The sequence below is a fragment of the Parus major genome, chromosome 13 (assembly GCF_001522545.3).
Source record: "Parus major isolate Abel chromosome 13, Parus_major1.1, whole genome shotgun sequence".
Taxonomy (NCBI): Eukaryota; Metazoa; Chordata; class Aves; order Passeriformes; family Paridae; genus Parus; species Parus major.
In genome coordinates this window covers 14385786-14409813 of record NC_031782.1, presented here as the reverse complement: position 1 = coordinate 14409813, position 24028 = coordinate 14385786, and the positions used below count along the sequence as shown (strand labels likewise).

General features: G+C 37.2%; 1 protein-coding gene across 1 annotated transcript in view; it reads right to left on the bottom strand.

Annotated features, from left to right (window-relative positions):
- DOCK2 (dedicator of cytokinesis 2) overlaps nucleotides 1–24028 on the bottom strand; it is a 154622-nt gene that overhangs the window by 108294 nt on the left and 22300 nt on the right. Inside the window, exons 15-25 of the mRNA XM_015641547.3 lie at nucleotides 22503–22601; nucleotides 21048–21120; nucleotides 20869–20972; nucleotides 18577–18760; nucleotides 18376–18473; nucleotides 17305–17394; nucleotides 16960–17060; nucleotides 14403–14537; nucleotides 12095–12203; nucleotides 5708–5778; nucleotides 5320–5426 (exon numbers count right to left, since the gene is read on the bottom strand). Of these exons, the coding sequence (XP_015497033.1) occupies nucleotides 5320–5426; nucleotides 5708–5778; nucleotides 12095–12203; nucleotides 14403–14537; nucleotides 16960–17060; nucleotides 17305–17394; nucleotides 18376–18473; nucleotides 18577–18760; nucleotides 20869–20972; nucleotides 21048–21120; nucleotides 22503–22601 (1171 nt within the window). The remainder of the gene's footprint in view (nucleotides 1–5319; nucleotides 5427–5707; nucleotides 5779–12094; nucleotides 12204–14402; nucleotides 14538–16959; nucleotides 17061–17304; nucleotides 17395–18375; nucleotides 18474–18576; nucleotides 18761–20868; nucleotides 20973–21047; nucleotides 21121–22502; nucleotides 22602–24028) is intronic.

Below are 24028 nucleotides of genomic sequence, written 5' to 3'. Positions count from 1 at the left end.
GCTGAACATGCAGCAGCCGTGTCTGGAGCCACAGTGAGCACAGAGCTGCATTTCCAGCCAAGACACAAACTCCATTCCCACCCTGCCAGTGACCATCTGTGTGCCCTACTTAGAGCTCCTGCTCTTTGGGGTGATCTCCGAGTTCTGCTGCAGCACAAACCCCTCACCAGGACTGGACCACGAGGGAATCCTGTGTCCAAAGCACCACTATCAAAACATATGCCTTTCATCACTTTATATTCATTGCACACCAATAAAAAAGTTCTCTCAAGGCCACTCATTTACAAGTTCAGCAATAATGTCAGTAAATATTCCAGGCCCAGCTTAGAATAAGCATCTAGCTCCAAATGCTATAATCTCAGCAACACTAACTACAATAATAACTCCACATGATTTATGAACAGCCTTATCTTAATTTGTCATTTTCTTAGAAACAGAAAGAGGGTGGGGGAAATTTTGGCAATAAGTTTCCTAAAATTAAACCAATTAAAAAGTAACTCCTGAAAAGTAGTTTTACATAGAAATTAAGCAATTCTAACAATATTTTTCAAAACAGGGAGAGAATAATCCTTTACATCCTACTAAACAGAGCAACAGATATGACAGGAGACAGTTTCTTACATCATAAAGGAGACCCTAAAATCCCATTAGAGGTGTTTATATGAGACAAGGCAACCATTTCTTTTATTTTGTTGTTTTAAAATAATAAAATATCAAGCAATCTAAAAGCAAAGTGTCAAAAATTAAGCAGATTTGTTTTCCTCTGACCAAAAAGGACTTAATATTTTCTAAAGACAAAACTGCATAAAAGTCTGCTCACACATCCTGTTAGAAGATTCCTAAATGCTATGGTGAGGGTGCACAAGCTGTGGAAAGCATCCATCATCCTCCACTCAGCCCTCAAATACCTGCAGCCCCATAACCTCCCCAAGCTGGGTTACAGTTACAGGAACAAGAAATCAATGCCTCCACAAAAAAATTACAATGTAATTTAAAGGCTTCAAAAGACACTTTAGTGCTGCAAGGTGTTTGAAGATCAATTACAGCAGAGGTGCACAGGACTATTTCCTATCTGATGAAAGCACTCCACGAGTCTTCAGTGGAAATTTGGAATGCTTGGGAATACCTAGCAATAAATTCAGTTTACCCTCAAGATTTCCAGCTTCAAGTTCATGTGTAACTTATTTAATAAAGGCAAATTTCACTGGCTTTCAATATTTATTATTTATTATTTTTTTAAACACTGTCCCATGTTTTCACAATTCTGCTTCTTTAGAAAATGCTGTGAATATCAATGAATCAAAGAGTATAAATGCCAGTATAGCCAATCCAATTGAATAATAAATATAATACCTCTGGGAATGGATGCAAATTAATTGAAGAACTGCAAGGAACTACCTGGAAAGAGACTAAAGTCTGGAGGAAAAATGGATAATCTGAAATACGTGCAAATTAATAGACTTTGCTGTAATTAGCAGTGTAGTTAAATATATTCCATATTCATGGCAGAAAAAATACTACCTGTCCTAGATAAATGTGAACTTTAGTTAATGATACTGTTGGCAATCTTACCTTAATTATCATGCTGCATCCTATTCTGAGATAGCCTACATGTGCTTTCATTCTTGTAAATGACCTTCCAGCTCATTGAGTGCAGTAATGAATCAGGCAGCATCTACACCCTACACACACTTGGTTCTCTACCCAATTAATTTTAAAATCAATTGTATTTAATGTAGAGCAAAAAACCACCTTTAGAATTTTCTATTTTAAGCCATGGTAATGTAAATGAAAAAGAATTTATTTGCTATTTACCCCTTGCAGTATTGCAACAGCACAGTACAGAAATGTTTTTGTACTACTATAATATTATATAATATATCTAATAATACTATAATAAGATTACATTATTTATTATATAATAATATAAATAGTTAATTGTGTATTGGTCTTTTTCACATTTTTCAGCACCTGCATTTAAACATGATGTGGACATTTCTTCCTATGGTAATTACAACATTCAGGTTGAAAACAAAACATAAATGCAAATAATAAAAAAATGTAATTTAGATGAAAAAAACACCCTGTAATTATTAAAAGGATGATTTTCTGCCATTAGTAATGCAGGGGCAGTTGTGTGAAAGGGAAGGTATAAAGATCATTACCAAACAGAGGAACTCCAATATTAAATACCCTAAAAGATACTTGGGTAACACCACTGGCATTGTTAGCTGGACACCATTGGCATTGTCAGGAGCATTGTTAGCTGGCCATTCTGTGTTACAGGAATAACAACTTCATGGAATGGTCTCAGGAAATGGAAAAGATATTTGCAAGAGTCTGTTTAGCCCTGACCACGTTGCACCAAGGATGGTGTAAAAGTATGTCTGCCACTCCAGTAAGAAAAAATAAAATAAAAAAGCAAAGTTGTCCGTTTCAGGCATTTGGAATTCTAAAATAATGACAATTGTAAATCCTACAGAACCAGCAAGAAGCTGTTTTATTCTGTCTCTTCATCAAACTACTGACACACAAAATGTTTAAATGAATATTTTCTAGTTAGCAAAAATATTCTCTTGTTAGTACTAACATAAGTCATGATATTGCTAAAACAAACAGGGTATATTTTAGTTTCATTTTAGTTTCATTTAAAAATGATGGCAACTTGATTTGTCTGTCTTGGCCAAGTACTTCTTCAGAAACTTCTCTTGTTTTAAACTAATAAGTGAAAAAAAAATTAATCCATTTCCCCAGACTCCTCTAAAAAGAACACAGCTAAGTATTATAATTATATACTAAGCATTACTATATTAAGTATCACAGTAAAAACATTTTAAGATAGATGTTACACATGTAATCCCCACAAGCACATAAACAAGCAGTTAATTTTTACATATTATGTAGTGGATACACTTTAACTGCCAATTACTAGGGTAAGTTTGGATCACAATACCCAGAAATACAGGATATAGGTGAAACAACAGGGCTGGCAAATTAATCAAGTGTGATATTCTGCCTTCATGATCTCAGCTGCCTGGTTCTGCTGTCAAGTGTCTGACGTTAGCAAAAAATAGAGCTTTTGGGCAATACATTTTTTTCACCTACAAATTTAAGACTAAATGAATCCTCTAACTACCTGTCGGGGAAAAATTAAAATGTATTAATTATCTGGTCAGCTCTATGCAAAACCCACCATTTATTGGTTTTATAAAAGGTCCCCAGAATTAGAAATCCTCCTAACAAAATTTCTTATTCATTATTACCAAAAAAATACAGAAACAGTGTCTTCTTTTTAGAATTCACAATGCATCCTGAGGTAGACATATCCCATGACAGACCAGCTATTTATTTCAAGACATAAGACAAGCTGCATTTACAAGCAACCAGCAATCTATTATTATTATTTATCTGCAAGTAGTAAGAGCTTTACAGAGTATTTTGCATTAACAGACCTCAGCTAAAGGAAAGGCCTGTTAAACACATGAAGCAAGCACCACACTAAGCAGACTAAAATGAAAGCTTCTTTGGAATCCAAACCCACTCTTTTCTCTTCTGGAACACACAGAGGGATGGAAGAAAGGAGCTGCAGGATGAACACTAGAGAATAGAACTGTGAAGCACACAGTTATTGTATGCTCAATTGTTTTCCTTCTGAATCTTTACTAGAGTTTATTCCCTATTATACAAGCCTGGGATCTGCTGTCCTGACCATCACTTCTGAACTGAGAACCAATAATAATTGTACTTCAGTGAGACAAGCTTCTCTGAAGAAAAACTATTGAACCAAAACAAAAGTTTACAGCTTACACTTAATTTCTCAGTATTAAAGACAGGGTAGCTGACTGAACTCTAGTAAGACCAGGAGTTCAGGAGAGTGCCTTATTTATACCCAAACAGAGGGTATATTTCTCCTTCTGCTCTCAATTCTGCCCACCACAACCACAGCTAAAACTAAGTCTGGCATTTCTGATTTTAGAAGCAGCAGCAGTAAAGGCACCTCATACTGCAATGATGTATCAGACTCTGCTTGTAAAACAGAAATACAGCCAAATACCAGAGCAAAGTGTGAATGCAGGACTAGAACTGTTTGAAAATTAATTAGAATCTGCTGTTAATAGTTTGAATCAGTGTCTGGAGATACCTAAGTTGCAGCTACTTGTGTTTCACCAATCCAAAGCAAATGTGAATTTACACATAGTTAAAACAAAAACACAGCTGTTGACCATGAAACTATTAAAATAAAGATAGGTGAAAATATTATTTAATTTAATCTAAACAGTAAAACCACCTACAGTATTTTCTTGACTTTTTTTCCTGGAAATCTACAATGGTCTTAAATACACAGCAGACACAGCTAGTTATTGTTAAAGCTTACAATATACAATTCAGTCTCAATGGAATACAGCACAGGTCTGAAAATAAAGTGTAATTTAGATCTGTCCTGGCTAGTTAGAACTGCATCACTCTCCTGGCAACTCAGAATGAAGTGAGCAAAGCAATCCTCTCTCAATTTACTCACAGCACTATTTGCAACCCACTGCTGTACCGACAAGTACCTGGAATTATTATCTCTAAATTGTCAGAACTCATGTGAGCAGTCTGTGTGCCTTTCAGGTTCTGAAGGTTATCTACACAGGCAAAAAGGTGGGGAGAGAGAAGCAACCATCCAGTCCACAAGAGAGGAGTCGAACACTTGACACTGAGATGAAACTAATCATGTAAAGCTTGGCTACACTGATAGGATTCCTTCAGCAAAAATTCACTTCTTGTGATAACATGATGGAAAACTGAGCACAATGGTGATAAAGGCATTTCAGTATCATTACCACTTCTGAGAGTTGAGAGAGACACTAAATTCTGATAGAGGTCGAGAAGCATCATAATTCCTGTAAGTGGAAATGCTGCATTGCAGCCAAGTATACCACAGCACAATCAGATTTTTTTTGTCCTCTTCCCAGGCAGAGGCCTTATATAACATCTGTGTTCACAAGGTTTCACTTCATGTTCCTATTCCATTATAGACCTTAAAATGGGTTGAAAGTATATACAGCTCACCCACCTAACCACCATAACGTAAGAAAACCACACAAAACTGTTCCTCTGAGCCCTACCTGTTCCTTGCTTTAGGCCAGCAATCACACTTTGTACAGCTCTTGCCATCCTGTGGAAAGAGATGAATCCTCTCCAGAGATCAGGCTTCTGGCATTCACACTCTTTCAGTATTTGTTTCACTCAATTTCAAACGTGAATTGCACAACACATGAGCCACTGAAAATTTTCACACATTTGTTCGAAGCCTTACAGGCATTTTGTATTTACCTTGCTTCTTAAAAAGGTTGCTGCGTACAATTTCCTTCATGGACTGCACTTTCTGCTTCTGTAGTTTCACTGGTGGGATGCAAGTGTAAAATTTGTATAGTAGTTGGCTGCATGAAAAGGAAAAATGTCATAAATACCATGCAGATTCATTCATCAGGTGTTAATAAGAACAGAGAAAAAGAGCAAAAGATCATATATTTCTAAACATTTATAATTTTTAAGAGTTACATTTATTTATATATCACGAATATTGACAAGAGACCAGTAACAAATGTATTCAGGGACCAACCACTGTCTTGATCAGTAGGAACTGGTATGTCTTTGTGGACTTAAATTGATCTACAAGAATTAATTGCAGACAACTAGGAAATGCTCAGGAGTGACTCACCTCAGTAATTTGGCATCAAAAACCATTTCAACATCATGAAGAACTGATGGTATGTACTTCAAAGCAGCAACCTGCATTGACAGACAGATCATATTAGTCCTGGATGTTTATACATGTGCATGAACAGCACAGAGCCCACCACTGAGACAGATACACACAAAACTGAAAATCTCAGACTTCTTTCCCCAGGCTGAAATATTCACATTTGAATAAATTTCACCAGAGTTGCATGTGCTGAGGCACTGCAGAGGAACTTTACCATAGTTCCAAGTGGATCTGATTCTCTTTGCCAAGCAGCGAAAGGGCCCATGCTTTGTAGCTCATCTCTTTGGAGACCACTAAAATTGTCATTAGGATGCAAATAAATAAACCAAGCACTGATCAAAGCAGGAGCTGTATCAATTCCATCCTAGAAATGTGCCATGCAGGAGTCAGGGTGACAGCCACCGCCCACCCCAATGCCACCCTTTCTAGAACAGATGAAAAGGGGTGTCATGTCCCTAACCAACCATCTGCAGCCAAGCTGTGGGATGGTTTATCTCCTCCTATCAGTTCCTGAGCTGTGTTTTGACAGCATAGTGGGATAATCAAACCTTACCCTGACAAGGCTGAGACGAGTTACTATTCTTACATGGACAAGAAAACTTGAGCAGGCAATTTCAGGCTCAAAATCACCACTAACACTTACGGCTAATATGCATAAAAACTGATTTGCAGTACTTCACTGCGCAGCTTTAGGGTGGGAATTCCTACTAACATCTTCCTAAAATCTAAATTAAAGTCATGTGAAGCCTTCTATTACTGATCTATGTGATAGTAGCCTATACAGGTTCAATATTTCTCTTACCTGCACACAGCAAGCTCCTTGTTAAAAAATTTCTTTCTTGAGAGTAGGGGGCTTAGAATGAAGACAATCAGAGCACAGCTTTCTTTGGCTCTTTTAGACCTTTTAAACACAATAAATCTATAGTTTTATTTGTATGAGCTTCCACTGCAGTAGAAAATTAAAACAAAACAAAAAACTAATTATGTCTTGATTGATTAGTCTGCAGCATGAGTGAATACAGTATTTCAAAGAAACTCAATGCTGGCATATGATACATTCAGATAAAGTCATTCTCCTGCAGATCTCATCCCACACTCATACACACACCTAGAAAGGTCAAAGGAGTGTTTTAAAAAGAGATGAAATCTTCTACTGATCTTGGGAAATCCCTGGGCTATTTAAAGCACCCATACAAGCCCCTGTGTTGGGCTGGAAACTGCCTCCAGCTTGAGTTCAGACTCGTGCTGCTGCTCCTCGCTTTTCAAGCAGCAGATACTTGTTGCACAGCAGCATCTGAATTTCATTTTACAGCAATTCACAGGTACTGTGAAAGATGTTTGATAAAAGAGAGAGCCACCAGCGGCCAGAAAATATTTCAAGTAGTACTCCACTGACAGCTGGACTATTGTGCTGTCTGGCTTTCTCATGCTCCCTGATCTACACTTGCATAGGAGGGAAGTGGGAAGGATAGAGCTGCAAGCTCTCTCTGCAGATCCACAGCTCCAGCTGAAGTACAATAATGAGTATATCCCCTGCACTATTTTAGACTCACAAGTTTCATTTGCAATAATTGCTTCAAATGATGCACTATGGATACAATTGAGCACTGTCCTTAATGAAGTCATTAAAATCTCCTAGTCAGCAGTACAAGATGTTCTGCATTCTTCAAACCCTAAGAGATTATTTTTTCAAGCAGGATACAGATAAACCCACAGCACTGCAGAAAATTATTTCTTACATATACAATGTACAGTTAAATTTATTTTAACCTTTAGTCCTGACCAAGCTTATTTTTAGCTGCCCTCTTTTTGCAGTATTACATTATACATATTCATGAAATTCGAGTAACCATGAGATGAAAAGTACAGTCGAAGAAATCACTGGTGCTCTGTTTCTTAATCTAATTTTACTTGCTATCAAGACAACTTTAAGAAGTTACTGTGCCATCCCCCTTTGTGCACCATAAGCAGAGCATCATTATCAGTACCTTTCTAGCCTCATTCCCTCATAAGAAAACTGTACAGAGATCCATAAAGTCCTTAGAATCTACTGCAGCAGTAGGGTGGGTCAAAATTGCTTGGGGAAGAATGAAAGGCAGCAGCTTCATATTCCATTATTTTTCATACTTTCCAGTGCCACAGACAATTTCTTTATGCTACGTTTCAATGACCTTGAGAACTTGTCATCTAAGGTTTCTGAAAACATGCACAGCATGGGGAGTTGTGCTTTCTCAAATCAGTGCCTAGGAGTGAGCAGGGGGGAGATGACATTTGCAGCAGACAAGACCATCTGTAGGTCAAACGTGGTGTGTCAGCTGGGGAACACAACAGTTGGAAAATGAGCAGAGGTTTGATTTGTAAATTAAGGTTGAGAGCACAAGCTGGTCAATGAAAGGGCACACTCACAGACTACAAGTCAACAGTAGGGTGATGTAAAAAACATATAATCTGAAATTTAAAAATCATTCATTCAATTTTATTCCCCAGAAATAGTGATTTAAACAGACATAAAACACATCCACTAATATGTTTGTTTCCCTGACTGCTCAGACAAAGGATAGAAGGTACTGATACCTCCTCTATTCCCCCTAACCCCTGAGCCTCCCTTCACCAAACTCTTTGCAGTTTCTGGAAACTCCTTTCTAGGTTTCCAGATTTCAAGGATTCTCTCCCTGAGAAGTACAGACTTAATGAAAAAATCTCTCTAAAATCTACAAGAGTCACCAGCAATGGTTACAAAAGAATAGCTGATAAATGCAACAAAGCTGTAACATCATCCCTGACAAAAGAAATTAAAGAAAGGTTTAAGTGTAGTGCCTAGAAAGCCCTACCGCTGTAAAGACAGTGTAACTTCTGAATGAATTATTTTAAATAATTACAGGAGCAATCTGTAAAAAATCCTCTTGAAAGGAGGAATCCTTACCCTACAGCTGCACATTGATTCTTGTACTGGTGGCATGAAACCACCCCAGCCTCCACTCCAAGGGCCAGCTTTACAAAGCACCACGCCTGGAGCTCTGCACTCAGATGCAGCCAGGCCACTCTGCAGCTCAGATGGGTGCTCTTACACATCAGCACAGCAGGGATATTGAAAATAGAATCTTAATTGTTGCTTAATTACAGTGCTGAAGTTGAGAAGCATTCTGTCTGCATCTTTAAACAAAAAAGATAACTTGCCCAACTCCTGAAGTTGTTTTGTTGTTTTTTTTTTAAAACAGGCTAATATGGATTAATATATACATTTCCAGTCTGCCAACAAAAAATTAACAATTCAGTCTTTAGCTGTTCAAAGCTTATATGAAAGTACTACAAAACAGAACCAGATATCTGCCCTTCCCAAAGCTCAGGCACTACAATAAGTCAAAGCCTCAATCCACTTCAGTCAGCTTCAGAACAAGGACTGGAAAGATATCTTTAACTTTTTGTAAACGTATACAGCATTTAACAGATCAGGAAGTAAGATATCACTCAGTAGATAAAGTTAAATTAAAACAATAAAGTGCTTCTGGCATAGATGAGGCTGTTCCACATAATACAATTTTATAAAAAATCCTTTCCTGAGTGAATTAATTTTCAATGCAAGTGTGAGTGTGAGTCTATCAGTAAAAATAGCTGGGAAATTACTAGAGGTGAAAATACTGAGTTCCAAATTAAAAAGAAATAAAATAAATTAAGAATAGCAGAGACCAAGAGACCTCAGTTTCAAAAGAATTCTTTATATCATCTACAGTAAAACCCACTAAGCATTTGGACAGCTAAGGATGAAATAAGAGTTAAAAATTCACATTCAAAAGCTCTGCAAACTAGTTCAAGTTTTAATATCCTGAGAAACTCAATTACTTCAACTTTCTCCAGGGCTCCTAAAAATTTCTTCTCTGATATCTTCAGACTATAATCTACTTGTACCCATTCAATTGATCCTATCAATCTATGTTCCACTTATCAATGATAATTCCAAGTGTAACAGATTTAAGCCAGTTTTAATATTCTGATTATTCCAGTATTTTTCCAACAGACTCTGAACTTCCCTCTCTGGGTACACAAACTGTAACATCTATGGGGTCCCTTGTGTCCATAGAATCACCGAATAACCACCTGTCCCTTACTCTGCAAAGTTAATTTGTACTACTACAACATCCATCACTGTCATCTCAACTACCCCAAGGGAAATCAGTGTTGGATTTAGGCAGAAGCAGATTTATGAATTTTTTCCTACTACTTTCTCCTCCCTCTCACTCGAAATTATCTCCATTTTCTGGCCTGAATCCACCTACCAGGGCAGGAGTCTCAAGTACCAGCACTGAAATCTCCTCCAAACAGGCACAGAAATACTGTCCCTTGAGAAAGCTGTGGCTGCTTATGGAGTTCATGATGAAGTGGGAGGAAGTGTTAATTTTATATTTTTTTCCTCCAATAAACTTATTTCCAGCAGCCAGAACTAAATTAAAATTGGGCAGTGCTCATTTCACGCCTCTCTTATCAGGATTTTATAACATGAATACAGTAGTTTTTATTTACTGTATGTAAAGCAATCTCTTTGTAGGCTGCTCTCAGAGACAAAGCTGTATGAGCCATTAGTATCTAGAACAAGAGCAAAGTTGTGATATAAACCAGTATTTCACATCTACCATTAAAGGTTCCTGCTAAAAAGAAAACTTTCAGTGTCTTATGCAGATTTAGAGACCCCCAAAGCCCACTAGTGCTTCAGAATTATGAATAAATAGGACCCATTTTGCACAACAGACAGCCCTCATTAGAAACCAAAAATTTTGATTTTCAACATGGTTTTGATCAAAGTATAACTGTTTACTGGTCTGTTTATGAAACACAAGGATGTGCTCTTTAAAATTAGCATTAGCATCCTTTAGTCCTTCTCAGGGATGCTCAGCTCTGTTTTCAAGGTTCTGTTTCTGAGGAACATCAACCAATATATGGTACATGTTTGCTAAACAGGTACAATGCTAGGAGCTGGCATTAAGCATGGAAATATGGAAATGGGGGTAACCACAGTCACACTCCTCAGTCCATGCAATGTCACAGTGCCACTGGCTCTACAACCTGCTCTGAAACACTCCCAGCAGCCTTTCAGGGGCACCACTGCCCCTTGCACACCCAAAAACTGTTAAGGAGGAAAAAGTTTTGTGTGAGCCTTTCTTGTCACTCTCAAGAGGAAACTGCCCTGCTCATCAGAGGAAAGACAGATGGACAACCCCACACCAGTGATGGGACATGCTCTCCCCAATGAGCATCAAATCCTCCAAGATCTCTTTCTTAATTAGTGCAAGTACCATAGGAGCAAACATTATTATATAAACTCTTTCAGTATTACTTTAAAGATGTTTTGGGTTTTTTTTTTCAGAAGTTTCTCCTGCTTCTGATGCAGCATTGAAATGTACAAACTATTCCCAGGAAGGCCTCTACAGAATTATCAAGTAACAGAGTATCTGCTTGATTTTTAAATGCATTTATAAAATTACTGTAACCATGGTATTATACAATTAACTTGGTATTTACTTTCTCAGCTTTCGCAGTTGCACATTAAACACTCCATGCAAAACGTCAGCTGATACAAATCTCAAGATCAGCCACCTGAGGTTTTATTCAACACAGGCTTTTTTCACAGGCTTCCACTTCTAATCTAAGTCATATCAAAAGGAATCAAAACACAGAACCAGATGAAAATTCAAGCCCAATGCATACAATCAGTTTTTAATAAAGAATGTATGAATCATCAATGTTGCAGCTAATAAATCTCCTACATTTCACTCTACAGGAAATCTTGATAGTTTTTCATATTAATACAGAACTGCAAATTATTTGATATTAATGATGCAAATAGCCCCTTGTTTTCTAGTTTTCTTTAAAACATTAGATTCTGAAGGGTTAGAATAACTGAGATTGACATGAATGGCAAACCCTTATCCTATTTTCAGTTTAAACAGTGGAACTCCCAAAGACTGAGACAATAAAATTTATTTTCCCAACTAAAGGTGGTGGAATCCCTGCTTAGCATTATCTGGAGAAACTCAAGAATTAAACATTCAGGTCCCACTGGAGGCTTCAGTCATTAGATTGCTTGAAACATTCCAACATCTGTGTCCTGGTTCTTTCCTTGACTACATTCACAGAATTTCTGTAAGCGTATCTTGTCCTGACCTTTTCAAACTAGGCTCCAAATTTATCAAACAACCTGCTCTTCCAATAGAGGGGAATTACAAAAGAGACATATTGAGAAATTTCCTGAGTGTCTTTTCCTTGATTTAAAAAGGACAAAAATAAAAAGCCCATGTACAAAATCAATATAGAAAACCAAATCCAACTGGTTTCCAAGCACACACCAACCTGCAACAAAATGGCAGTTTTATGCTGGCTTCTCATCAGGTTGTTGATGGATTCAAAGAGTCTTCTCATTGATTCTTCAAATTCTGTTTGTTCTTTGCCTTCATATAATCTGTTGAGAGATGCATTAGGTTATCCTTTCAAAATTAGAAAGTTACATCCTCCCAAATGCAACAGATTAAACATTAAATATATATTTCAGAAGTTGATGCAATATTATGTACATAGATATTTCCCTGGTGGGTTATAACTGCTATTCACTGTATTTTGTAAGAATTCTTCCATTTGAACACTACAATAACCACTTTCAATTGTTTTAAAAGCCTCTAAAGCATGACACCTCCCAGATTGGAGCTTGTATAAATCATTTTACTTTCAAAGTAACTTATATGCAAAAAGGAAAAAAAAAAATGATGGGTTTTTTCCCCCCACTACAACTGAGCTACTCAAGGATACATTTCACAAATTATGACAATTTCTCTCTTCTGCTGCTGCTGCCACTTTTTCCAAGAGCTATTTTTACTGGCCCCATTAACCATTCTGCTTTTTGAAAAAAGTCTCTATTTGACACTTAAAAGTTTAAAAGTGCATTTAAATTGAGCTCTCTCCATTATTTCTCCATTCCCTGTCCTAAAGTTTGAATCCCTCAGATTATCTCTCCTGTATTGTTCATACTGGCTCTTAGTACTAAACACTACCTACATAAACAGTAAAAACACTGATGACATGTGAAATTAGTTATGTGAAACAGCTGTCAAGAGTTAAAGAAAAACAAGCTAAGAAAAAAGCCAAGATGACAAGAGAATCCTGAAATGTGAGTAGAATACTGTGAGCTAAGTGCTGCCTCTTCTGCTCCATCAGGAGAGAAAAATCTCTTTTTAAAGTTAGGTATTGCAGTGTCATTTGCTTTTCTTTTCAATAATACTATTTGTCCCATGAATTTAGAGTTTCAGACCTGTAATTAAGTAAGAGTAGGTATATGTAGCTTATTACCTATTCAGGTGATTATGATTACTGCAATGCAACACATTGCAATTACCCACTTTATGACAGATTGTCCAATGAACACTTTTAGCTGCAAGATAACACAAGGGATTAAAATGAGGACCAAAGTTCTCCCTGAAAAATACCCTTCTGATTTCTGACCTTCATCCAGACAAGAAATTTTCCATAATCCTCTACACAATGCTTCCTTCTCCAAAACTCTAATATACTTTTCTGCCATTACACCTATGATAAAAATATAAAGTTGTATTCAGCTCTCCAAAGCACAATCTCCTCCCTTATATAGCTTTACACCTTGTTTACCTGTATCCATCTATAATAGTAAGTTCCTAGAGACAATAATATTTCTAAGGTACTTCAACAAAAACATCATCATCCAGCAAGTAAACAAATTTAAAAAACCTGTAAATTTATATGGATTTCTTTTTTTACTGGGCAGTGGAATATCAGAGGGAAAATGTGTTAGAGCTCCCACTGAGCATAAGACAGCTGGAACAGAACACCTTCCTCTTCAGCCACAAACACAACACCCAACCACTCCCTCTCCCTACAGGTCTGAGGCTGCCACTGCCTGACCTCTGCCCCTACAGTCCTTCAGCCACAAAGCGAAATCAGAACTAGCTGTAGGGGAAAACCAGCTCAGGATAAATAAATGGAGAGAGGTGAAGCAGAAAAGAATTGAGGGAATGGTCTGTGGTATATGGAGACAGTACAGTTACCAGTGTGCAATTTTTCTCCTTCCGCTTTTCATTTCCTTTGTTCTCCCCTCCTCCTTTTCCCCTAAACCTGAATACTGCTTGTAAATACTACACTTATGTTTGCCTGAGCTACACACATCCAGTCCATTGAGACTTCCCTATAAATTCCTTAAGAGGAGGTCCAAAACTCTAAATTTAGTGTGAGCATGGTTCCTGAAATGACACTGCTCTGTGCATGGTGTGAGGGGCTGCACACGATGTTCTCAAGGACAAGTCTCCAGCCTCCAGCCATCTGTTGAGACGTTTGGCCATCCACTGGTCTTAGGCCAAGCCACCTGACACAAAGAATAATCACCCTTTGAAACCTGCTGCTGTTACCAAATCCATCTCTGGAACTTACTCTGAGATTCAGAAAGCAGATTTTTGGATATTCATTCTACAAAAACTATCTCAGCAATGTCTGTATTTTAGAGCAGTTGTCAGTTTTTATGTTTTATTTGTAAAAATAAAAATCAGCTCTGTTCTAGAACTAACTTTTTCTATTTCTCGGGTCTCCTTCTATGTCTGATATTAGACAGCTAATTAAATTGCAATGTCTGAGTACTTACTGGGAAAATAATGTCCTTGATCTAACAATGAACTTGAAAACATATTCCAGTGCTTTCAGAGTTCTGAGGATAGGTTCACATTGCTCCCCTCGGCTGGAAGTATCCAAGTATATCTTCAGAACACTCATTAATTTCCTGAAGTTTAAAAATAATTTAAAAAATAATTGTCATTATTATTTTTTAATAACCTTCTTTAGCGTCTTTGGCAGCTCTAAATATATGTTCATGCTTAGTCAAGCACATCCAAGAAAACAGACTGTATGTATTTCTGGATTTATGTTGCACAAACTCTGTCAGTATAAACAAATGAGGAATAAATTCTTAGCTGCACAAGCAAGAGAGAAATCTGAAATCCCAAAAAAGCAGCATGACTTTACACAATCCTGGAAGCACCTTTACAGAAGTTTGTAACAAAGAAACACAAAATATTCCTTCTGCTTACCTCCACTGAGCAGTGATTAAACACCACTGCATGCTCTAATTAACAGCAAGTAAATATAATATTCCAGTACACAACAATATCTGCTTAAATAATTTACTTTATTTAAACACTACTTAATTCTGTATCTAAAAGCAACTTTTTGTTAAAGACACAGCCAGATACAAATGAGCAGAAGTTCATCTAAAACTAAGTTCCTTAATTTGTAGCTATAGAATTATCTCAAGTGATTAAAGCAATACCAATGATGCAATATTGATCTTAATACAGCCATGATAAGGATGGTTGGGTTTTTTTTTCCCTACATCTCTACAAAAATGGGGACCCTGCCCTACACAAGCAGCCAACAAACAAACCTCTATGTTACTAATACACATCCCCAGGCTAACTCACATGTCAGGACCAAAATATTGTGCTTTCAGCCTCTCAGCCTCCAGGGCATTAGATCCACTGTGTGTTTCCATTTTCTCCTTTTAGCTGCTCAGAGTTGGAACAATATTTATCCAACTTGTATGTAGGTATAGTGCATGTTAACCCCTCTCAGAGCTCTCTAAAAGCCAGCAGAAAGGATGACTCAACAGGAACTGAATAAATAGGTGACAGTTTGGCCAACCAACCATGTCATAACATGGTTATAATATGTCTGGGATACAGTATTTCCTTCCTAGTTAGGAGTTAGGCCACACACACTTGCGTACTTTATAAATGATACTGGAACCAGAGTAAATCTCTCATGATGTGCATTGAATGCCAAGAAAACACATGATGTGGGGAGCAATCATAAACATTATTATTTTGCCTCTATCACACTGATTAAATCATCAGATACTCCCAGACAGGTAAGTCTTAGAAATATTTTATGCAAATAAGGCTGTCCTGAGAGGTTCTGTACCCTTTCTCTTCTTTAATAAAGCATTAAATTACATGTGCTTGTTACTTATGGACTGAGAGAGGATTGAAGAAGAGCACATAGCTTATGATAGAGCTTTCTGAGCCCAGCTCACTTCAACTTTACTGAGGTGTGAGAAAGGGCTGATTTTGCACTGCTGCCTTTCAACCCTAGGAAATTCATGGTCTAGTGCATGATTTTTGTGACATTTCGTGTTGAGTTAGAACTGATGCAAATTCAGCACAGACAGTAGAAGATATCCCCAACTATTCCAAACCTTCAGCTCAGGTCTTCCATGTACTATTCATATTCCAAATTAAAGTTCTGCTTCATTCTGCCACTCCATTAAGCTGCCAGAATGAGACATCAGGTAGATTAAAAACCCACATCTATCCTCTTAGATTAAAACCCCACATCCATCCTTTTAGAGCACATCCCAAGGATCAGCACCAGCTGAAGATGTTAACTTCCTTCACAATTCAGTCATTTTATCCTACATCATCTGCAAAAGCCTATTCTAAACAAAGTAGGAATCTAAGATTAAATCTGGTGTATAACACATCTGCACAGTTTTTACTCTTTTCTATGAGTCCATGTCTTCCCATCTGGGTGTTATGTGGAAGCTCCAAAAGTTGAAAACAAATAAATAAATAAAAAATCCACTACAAGTCCACCCATTGGCATGACCATGTAATAAATACTACAACTCCATTTCATAGCAGGACATGCAACAAATACCAAAATTCACTGCACTGAACCCCTCCTGATGCAACATCAGACTAAAAAGCATATGAAAACTTGACAGTTCCCAAATAATTATTTTGCCTTTGAGTTTGCTTGATGTGAAAAAAAAAGTGGAAGTCTATGTAAATGGGTTAAGGAGAGCCTCAAGTCATCACTTGAGGCATTTCAGCTTAAGGCCAGGGATACAAATGGAGAGCAAAGCATCTTTTGACAAATGTGACAGGATACAGGTGAAGTGCTCAGACACAGCAAAATCCAGATGACAGAAAACAAATGCCAAAGCATCATTTAACCCCAAATCATTTGCTGTGGGTTCATTAATTCCACTTATTAATCAAATGTGTCTCAGAAGCAGAGAAGCAAACAGCAGCATCAAAACAACAGTCACCATAAATTACATCAGAAAAGTCACAAGCAGGATTTACTTTTCTTTATGAGATGGTGGAGGTTTAGGAAAAAAGAGAAAGAAGAGAAAACAAACTTACTTGTATGCCAAGGTTGCACTGAAGTGCTGTTGGATATATGCTTCCAAAACAGTGTTAAAGTGCTGAAACTTACGGTCTGCAATGAGCCCTATGATATAGATCTAAACAGACATACACACAATTAGCCAGAGTCACATTGGAAACTTAAATATTATCTTCCTAGAAGTATTTCTGGTAATTTACTATTTAAGTTTTAAAAGAAATTTGATTTTCAGTTACTGAGTAATATTCCTCTGTTCTATAAAGACTTTAAGACTAATTCTCTGAACTGAAAAACTTGATAGTGTGTTCAAAATTCTAAGGTTCTTTACTTTGACAGATAAACTCATTGGTGCTGATTCTTACCAGTGCATCAAAGACAAGGATGTCATACTCATTACTCTGGGAATGCTCCATCATGATGTTAAACAGGGCATCCAATGTATCCTGGAGAAACTGCAGAATATGAAAAGGCAAACTGATAACCAATTCAACATGAAAATCTCACAAGAAAATTTTCTGATAGTAAACTTGGTTTTCCACAAGTTAGAATTTTACTACCTTTACTGAAGCATCACTTAAATTGAGAAAACATTTCCAAGGGTTTAGGCTCTAGTTGGTTTAATTTTAAGAACCTACATCCTCAGACACATGAGCAATCAATAATACATGCTTAGCTCAAAGCTTATGGAAAAGATAAAAAAATTATATAAATGACAAAACTTGCTAAAACTACATTCCTTAGTGACACAGATTAGTGGTTGCTATCTTCACATATACATGTTGATTAAAAAGAATTTTCCTGCTGCTGTGGTCTGATTCAAATTCTGCTCTAAATCAAAGTACCTCAGTGACTTGGGACACAAATCTTTGGTTTAAGAAATCCACTCCTCTTCCTTTTTTTTTTTTTGGTAATTCTCATTCCTTGTCACCAGAGACATCTAATGTTTATGTTTAAAGACACAAAGGTAACAGTATCTGCCATTTTCCAAAATACTAACAGTTTTTATTCATATACTCCTTAAGTTAAGAAAGTGCTTTGTTGGGTACATAACACTTCTTGGATTTAATATCAACATGTAAATTAATATTAAAAACTGCAAAGAAAGCAGTAGGAATTGTTTGGAATATTTCAGATAGACAAAGGGAAATAGATGAATAGAGAGTGTGGAAAATATTTTATCATTACTATCTTCATCTCCTAGTAGTAATAATCTTAGAAATCCCCCAACCCAACAATAGCCAGTAGCAGAGATATCTGAAATTAAGAAGTAGCAGGAAAGCTGGCCAGCTCTGTGAAGAATACTGTCCAGTTGTTGGTTTTCTTGCTCCCTCTAATGAAGAGTTTTGCTCATGTCCTTTGCAGACTAACAAAGGCATTGTGTATGAAGAGCCCTGAAGAATAACTATTATTTGAATAGCAATTTAAAGATTTACCTTCACTACTTCCTCTCCATCCACAATCTTCAGCTTTTCCAGGTTTTCCTGAAGCAGCTCTGGCTTCATGCGCCACTTCAAGAGACCCAGCAAGCCCACTGATAGAAAATAAATGGGCAGACATTAAAATATAAAATCTGGCTTATCCATTTGTGCAAATGTTTTCTTTCTAAAACTCCCACCTCCTTAGAAGGTACATACCATTCTGAGTTAACTTTGTAGAACAAACAAGAGTTGAGATGTAAAATGCATCTCTTGAGCTGACTGAAAGCCCCCCAACAATACTTGAGCTCCTGACTAAGGTTGCTCCTTTGTTTTCCATGTGCAGACGTGTAGAAGGCAATGCCAAATAAGCACCAGCATCCTCCATTTTTTTACTGTCCCCCTGAAAAACAACACACTGTTCATTACATATTTCACACCACCAGATTTAAAATTAGACTTATTTTGTACTTTCTAGAGAAGTAAAAAAAAATTGAGGGGCAGGAAGGGATTTGAGGGGTGACACCCCCAGCAGAATAAAAGCAAGAGCAAATCTCTCTTGAAAATGTCAGTGGGTGTGGAACACTGAAGAATAGTGAAGACTGTACACAGGATATAGACATGATTATAATGTCTGCACACAACTTATAAGCAGAAAACAGGGCTGAGTAAGGAAAGAATAGAAGCACTGTTTTGATATCCTCATTATAACTTTATACCTGGACCTTGAATATAAAAGATCAGGGCATAGTAATATTACATTTTAAATTAGAGAGTATGCTGCAGTAACTAAATGACATAAAATATGTGCTTTTCACCTGAATGAACAGTAAAAAACAGAGAGCCAACAGAGATTTTTCCCTCCTCTCTTTCATCAACTTCCATGCCACAATCCCACAGATTTTCTGGGCCTTAGGATTCTCCAGACAGGCAAGGAGTTTTAGACAAAGACAATAAAAATCATGCTCCTCACTGTTTAGAGAAAACAGTGTTTCTTTAACAAAACTACTCCAGAAAATTTCCCTGATGAATTTGAGACGTCACTTAAAGCTACAGCACTGTGACAAGATATGACTCAATTGCAGACCTTTAGTCTACAAATGAACGAGGAGATGCAAAAACCATGATCTAGAAAGACATTTCAAAGTTTTGCAGTTTTATCTGGTTCAGTCACTGCAGATGTGCAGTTTCTACTTTGTATCAAAGAGGTACGGTTAAAAATTGACTGTAAGAGTGCTAGACAGACAAGAAGTAAAACCTTTATGCAGCAAAACACACAGCAGTACCAACATCTATAGTTGTATCAGGCTTGCCAAATAATTACTTCCCAGATTTCTGCAAGCAAAAGAAACTCTTGACTTTCTCTTTTTGGGACAAGACAGACAATGGGAAAAAGATGAAGTTTTGATCCAAAAGTCTCTCAAAAAGATCCAATGTCTAAAGACAGTTTAAACTTAGCAGTTTTCAAGTTACTTTTTTTAAGAGGCCAGGTGTATGACTGCTTTAAACACAGCTTACAATTACTGTTTTTAATACTAGAATAGGCAAGCATATGTCAGAAAATCTGTCTGTTACTCACAACCATAAACTAGGTCAACTCCATTTAACATTTCTCATCCATTCTATCACTTCAAAAAAAATTACTGAGCTGATGCAGAAATGAATTAGGTGGAATTTCATAACCAACATTAACCACACAGTCCACAATTTTCCTTCTAGTCTCAATATTTTAAATGATAGTTTCAATGAAGAGAAGATAAATAACTCTATGTTGCCATTAATCCCTTTTGGCTTGCCTAAGCAACTTGATTTAGTTGCATGCAACTCACTTGGTATTAATGATAGAGCAAACTTGTTTACTGAGAGTAATTAGTAATCAAAGAGTGCTGAAAAATGACCTAAGTTTTCTTTGTACTGGAAGTGATTTCAGATTCTTAGTTCCTGCTAGACACCACTCTCCAAGAAGGCAAACAAAATTTGAAACATCTGTTCCCTGCTTCCTTCACAAAGTCAAAGATGCTGTTTCCAGCTGGTGGCAACTAAAGCTATTCTTCACACCCAGAACCCAAATTGTTGAAACTTTCACTTTTGTACCTGAGGAACTACAGAGTTGTTTAAAATAAGCATTTTCCTAAGACTGCATTCCCAGATTATTCATGAGATAAAGATTTAAGTCAGTCAAACACCTCCCATATCCAGCAAGAGGAATGATACCCACCCAAGTACAGAGCTGCAGCACAACTTGCTCTATACTACAGAAGGCCAAAAACACAAATATCAGTAAAAAGATCATGTCTCACTGCTTAGATAACATCTTTATGTCATTAAAATGCAGAGCAATGTTAACTGACAATGGATCAGGTTGCACCTTTTCATTTTGTTCAGCAGTATCATCTTTGATAGAATAATAAAACCAATCTAGCACTAAGTAAATACACAATGCAGTCAAAGGCAACAGTGTGAAAAAAGACATTTTGTGAGAGAAAGAAAGAAAGTAATCTGAGCCCATACCTTTAGGACTAACAGATCGTGGATGCCATCATGGAGAGTTGTTCCATCCTCCTTCATTAGTCTTATGTAGGCCATTGCAAAATTCTTTTCTCCCTTATCTTTAGCTACAAAGCAAAAGATTTTGGGTTGACTACCCATCGATGAATTAAAATTCACTAAAGTAAAAATTCCCTACTTACACTCTTGAGTCGACCTGTGCCTGAACATGAAGCGCAGATGAATCCTCTGCATGTCCTCAATGGGAACTGATACCTTTTGTAAAATCAGAAAATAATGAGAGTTATGGGGGGTGGTTTCACTTATAATGAGCACCTATTTTAGAATAAATAAGCCCTACTTCTTCTGTTTCCATAGTGCCTTTCACAGGCCATTTCAAGTAGCAAAGTGGTGGCTGATATGCAATGATCTGGTAGACTTTGCTCAAAGTCTGGAACCAGCAAAGAAATGAAGCACAGAACCCAGTGAGTTAATGCACACTGGTTCTAGAAAATAATTACAGTTTAGTCCTATTGCTCACCCTTTTAACCACAGAGAATTAAACACCTCTGCATTAAGCAACTTCCACATTTCAGATACAGAAATTGGCAATCAATTTATTAAACAGGTGAAAAGGATAGGAAAATTCCAGCAAAATAAATTGATGGTATTTTAGTGATTAAATTTAGTGTAAAGCCTTGAGAAGAATCACAGGAATTTGCAAGTGCTTTATTCTTAAAACACCATACTTTAGGTCAAACATGCAACAAAGAAGGCAAACTGTGTAAGGGAAAGCACAATTTTTCATATTATCAATTTTATAGTTCTAAAAATTAAAGGACTTGCACACCTTTATGTGCATTCACAACATCCCTTCACAAATCTTACTGAACAATACCTTAATTATGTTTTTCAACAGGACCTACTTTTAGAGATCCTGTACAAAAGATTGAATTATTAAATAATTTAAAAAAGGAACAAGTATAATAAGTAATAAACAGAATGGGTCAATGTTTTCAAAACAACGAATAAGTTTCTGTTTCAAATCACACTTCCATTCCCTCTCTGTCCTTCACCATCACAGGTATCTCCCCTTAAGGTAATAATTGCAAGCTTGTTATACATGGCTATTTAGTCCTAAAAAAATCATGCAAGCCTATTACTGCTTTGTAAGAACTGTTTCTGGCAACTTCTGGGCATTTTCCAATCATAAACATTAAAGCTTGATTAGGTAATTATTAGTGTGTCTCTAAAGAGAAGTAACAGCATTTTCTTTTTGAAATCAGAAGAGGGGGGTTGGTATTTTCATTTGGCTTTTGGTTTGGCTTTGTTTGTTTTTTAATTGAAGCTCCTCATCTCCATTGTTTCACCAAAATAGAAAAAAATGCAGTATTTCATTTTTGATGAGCCCTCTTAGGACATAAGGTTATCTAAGATGATCTCATTTGTTTTGCTGAACTAAACCTACACATCATTTTCTAGGCCAAATTTCAAGCCTCAGTGATCATGTATCTCTAATAACTGATGTATGACTAAGACTTCATGCTTCGGCTGTAGTCAGGGACAAGATGTATTTTGGAGGAAGCTGATGCTGTATAACCTTTTTGTGTGAGGCATTAAGAAGTGAAAAAATAAAGTGGAAAGTATCCACGCCATACCTTCAATGTCTCCATCCATCGTGGCTGCTTGACCTGATAGTAAACAACTGATCTGTACTCGCTGACGGGTTTGTCCCCTGCTCCCAGGCAGACAGCATTCTTACAAAAGGAGGGATAAAGAGTACTTAGTGCTTCATTAATCTGGGTAATTTCTGGAGCAATTTTAGGTAAATTAGCTTGAGCAAACCCAAAAGGTCACCGGAGAGCCTCCCCTCAGAGTCCGGAGCTGGGAGCTCCTCCCTGGCCCTGGGACATGGCTTCCCCTCACGGGCTCGGCTTCCCCTCACGGGCTCCGCTTCCCGCCCTTGCTGCTGGTTTGAATTTGGACGTGGCGTCATTCAAAATTAAATAATCACGACAGCACCAACAGGGGGGAAGCACTAACGTGAAGACTCTGCATTTTCCAAGCCTCTGAACACAGAGAAAATTAACATTTACCATAATCTATGGGTACAGCCAGTGTAAGTGCATTTTACAGGGGTTACACACAGTGGGCTCTAAGAGATGTCTGAAGAACATAAAATCGATTTGATTTTTCCATGTGTTGAATTTAAATAATCAACATGTCATCTCGATTAGTAGAGGAAATACAAAAGGAAAAAAAGAAATCCATCTTCATTATTTTATTTCTCATTTATTTTTAAATACTTTCTTCCGGCAGACTCTCAGGAGCTCTAGGCCGCACACCAGGGGTGACTTCCAAACTAGATGTGATAGAGGCACCAATAATAAATTAAAATTTCTCATTCTTTAAAGACTATCTGAACTAGGACAGAGCCAAGTGAAAGATTTTATCAGCTTCAAAACTTGTGGTTTTCCTTAGTGATTCTAAGACTCGGCCTGCATCCATCTGGTCTGGCTGACTGTAGCTGAGCTGTACCTGCAGGGTAAAAACTACAGCTGGACAGGGAGGCACCAGGACACTGATACCTGCCACACATGAAACTGAAGTCCCTGAAGGAAGCAAACATTTAATTCTCTGTTGAAGGCACAGATTCAACTAATCCAATCCAGGTTATACTAACTGCTGCAAAGGTGCAATAATCCTGCTGAAAGTCCAGTCGATCTTAAAAGTCTGCTTCAAACACCAGGATGCCCTGTGACCAGAAAAATGTGATGCTGATACCTGAGGATGATTTGTATGGTCTGGTCAGAGGGATTAAACTGCAGAAAGAAATGTCTCATCTGCCTGAGCAGAGACTTTTCAAGGTTTATGCACCTGCTTGTTTGTCACCTCTGTGACATTCACTTGGAACAAAAGTTCTATTCCTTGTAACTGTAAATCAAGGGCTGCTTCTGCAGCTGTAACTGGTTTTATACCAAAACAGAACCAGCCACTTTCCTGTGTAGTGAACTCATACCTGTTATGAGAAACATTAATATAAATTCATGGGTTTGACAGTCTATTGGTTTGGGGTATCTTTATAGGCTAAAAGGAAAAATCTGTCACTTTTGTTATTACTTGCATTCAACAGCAATTCAATTAACTCCTTAAAATTGTTGCTTAAATATATCTAAGGCATATT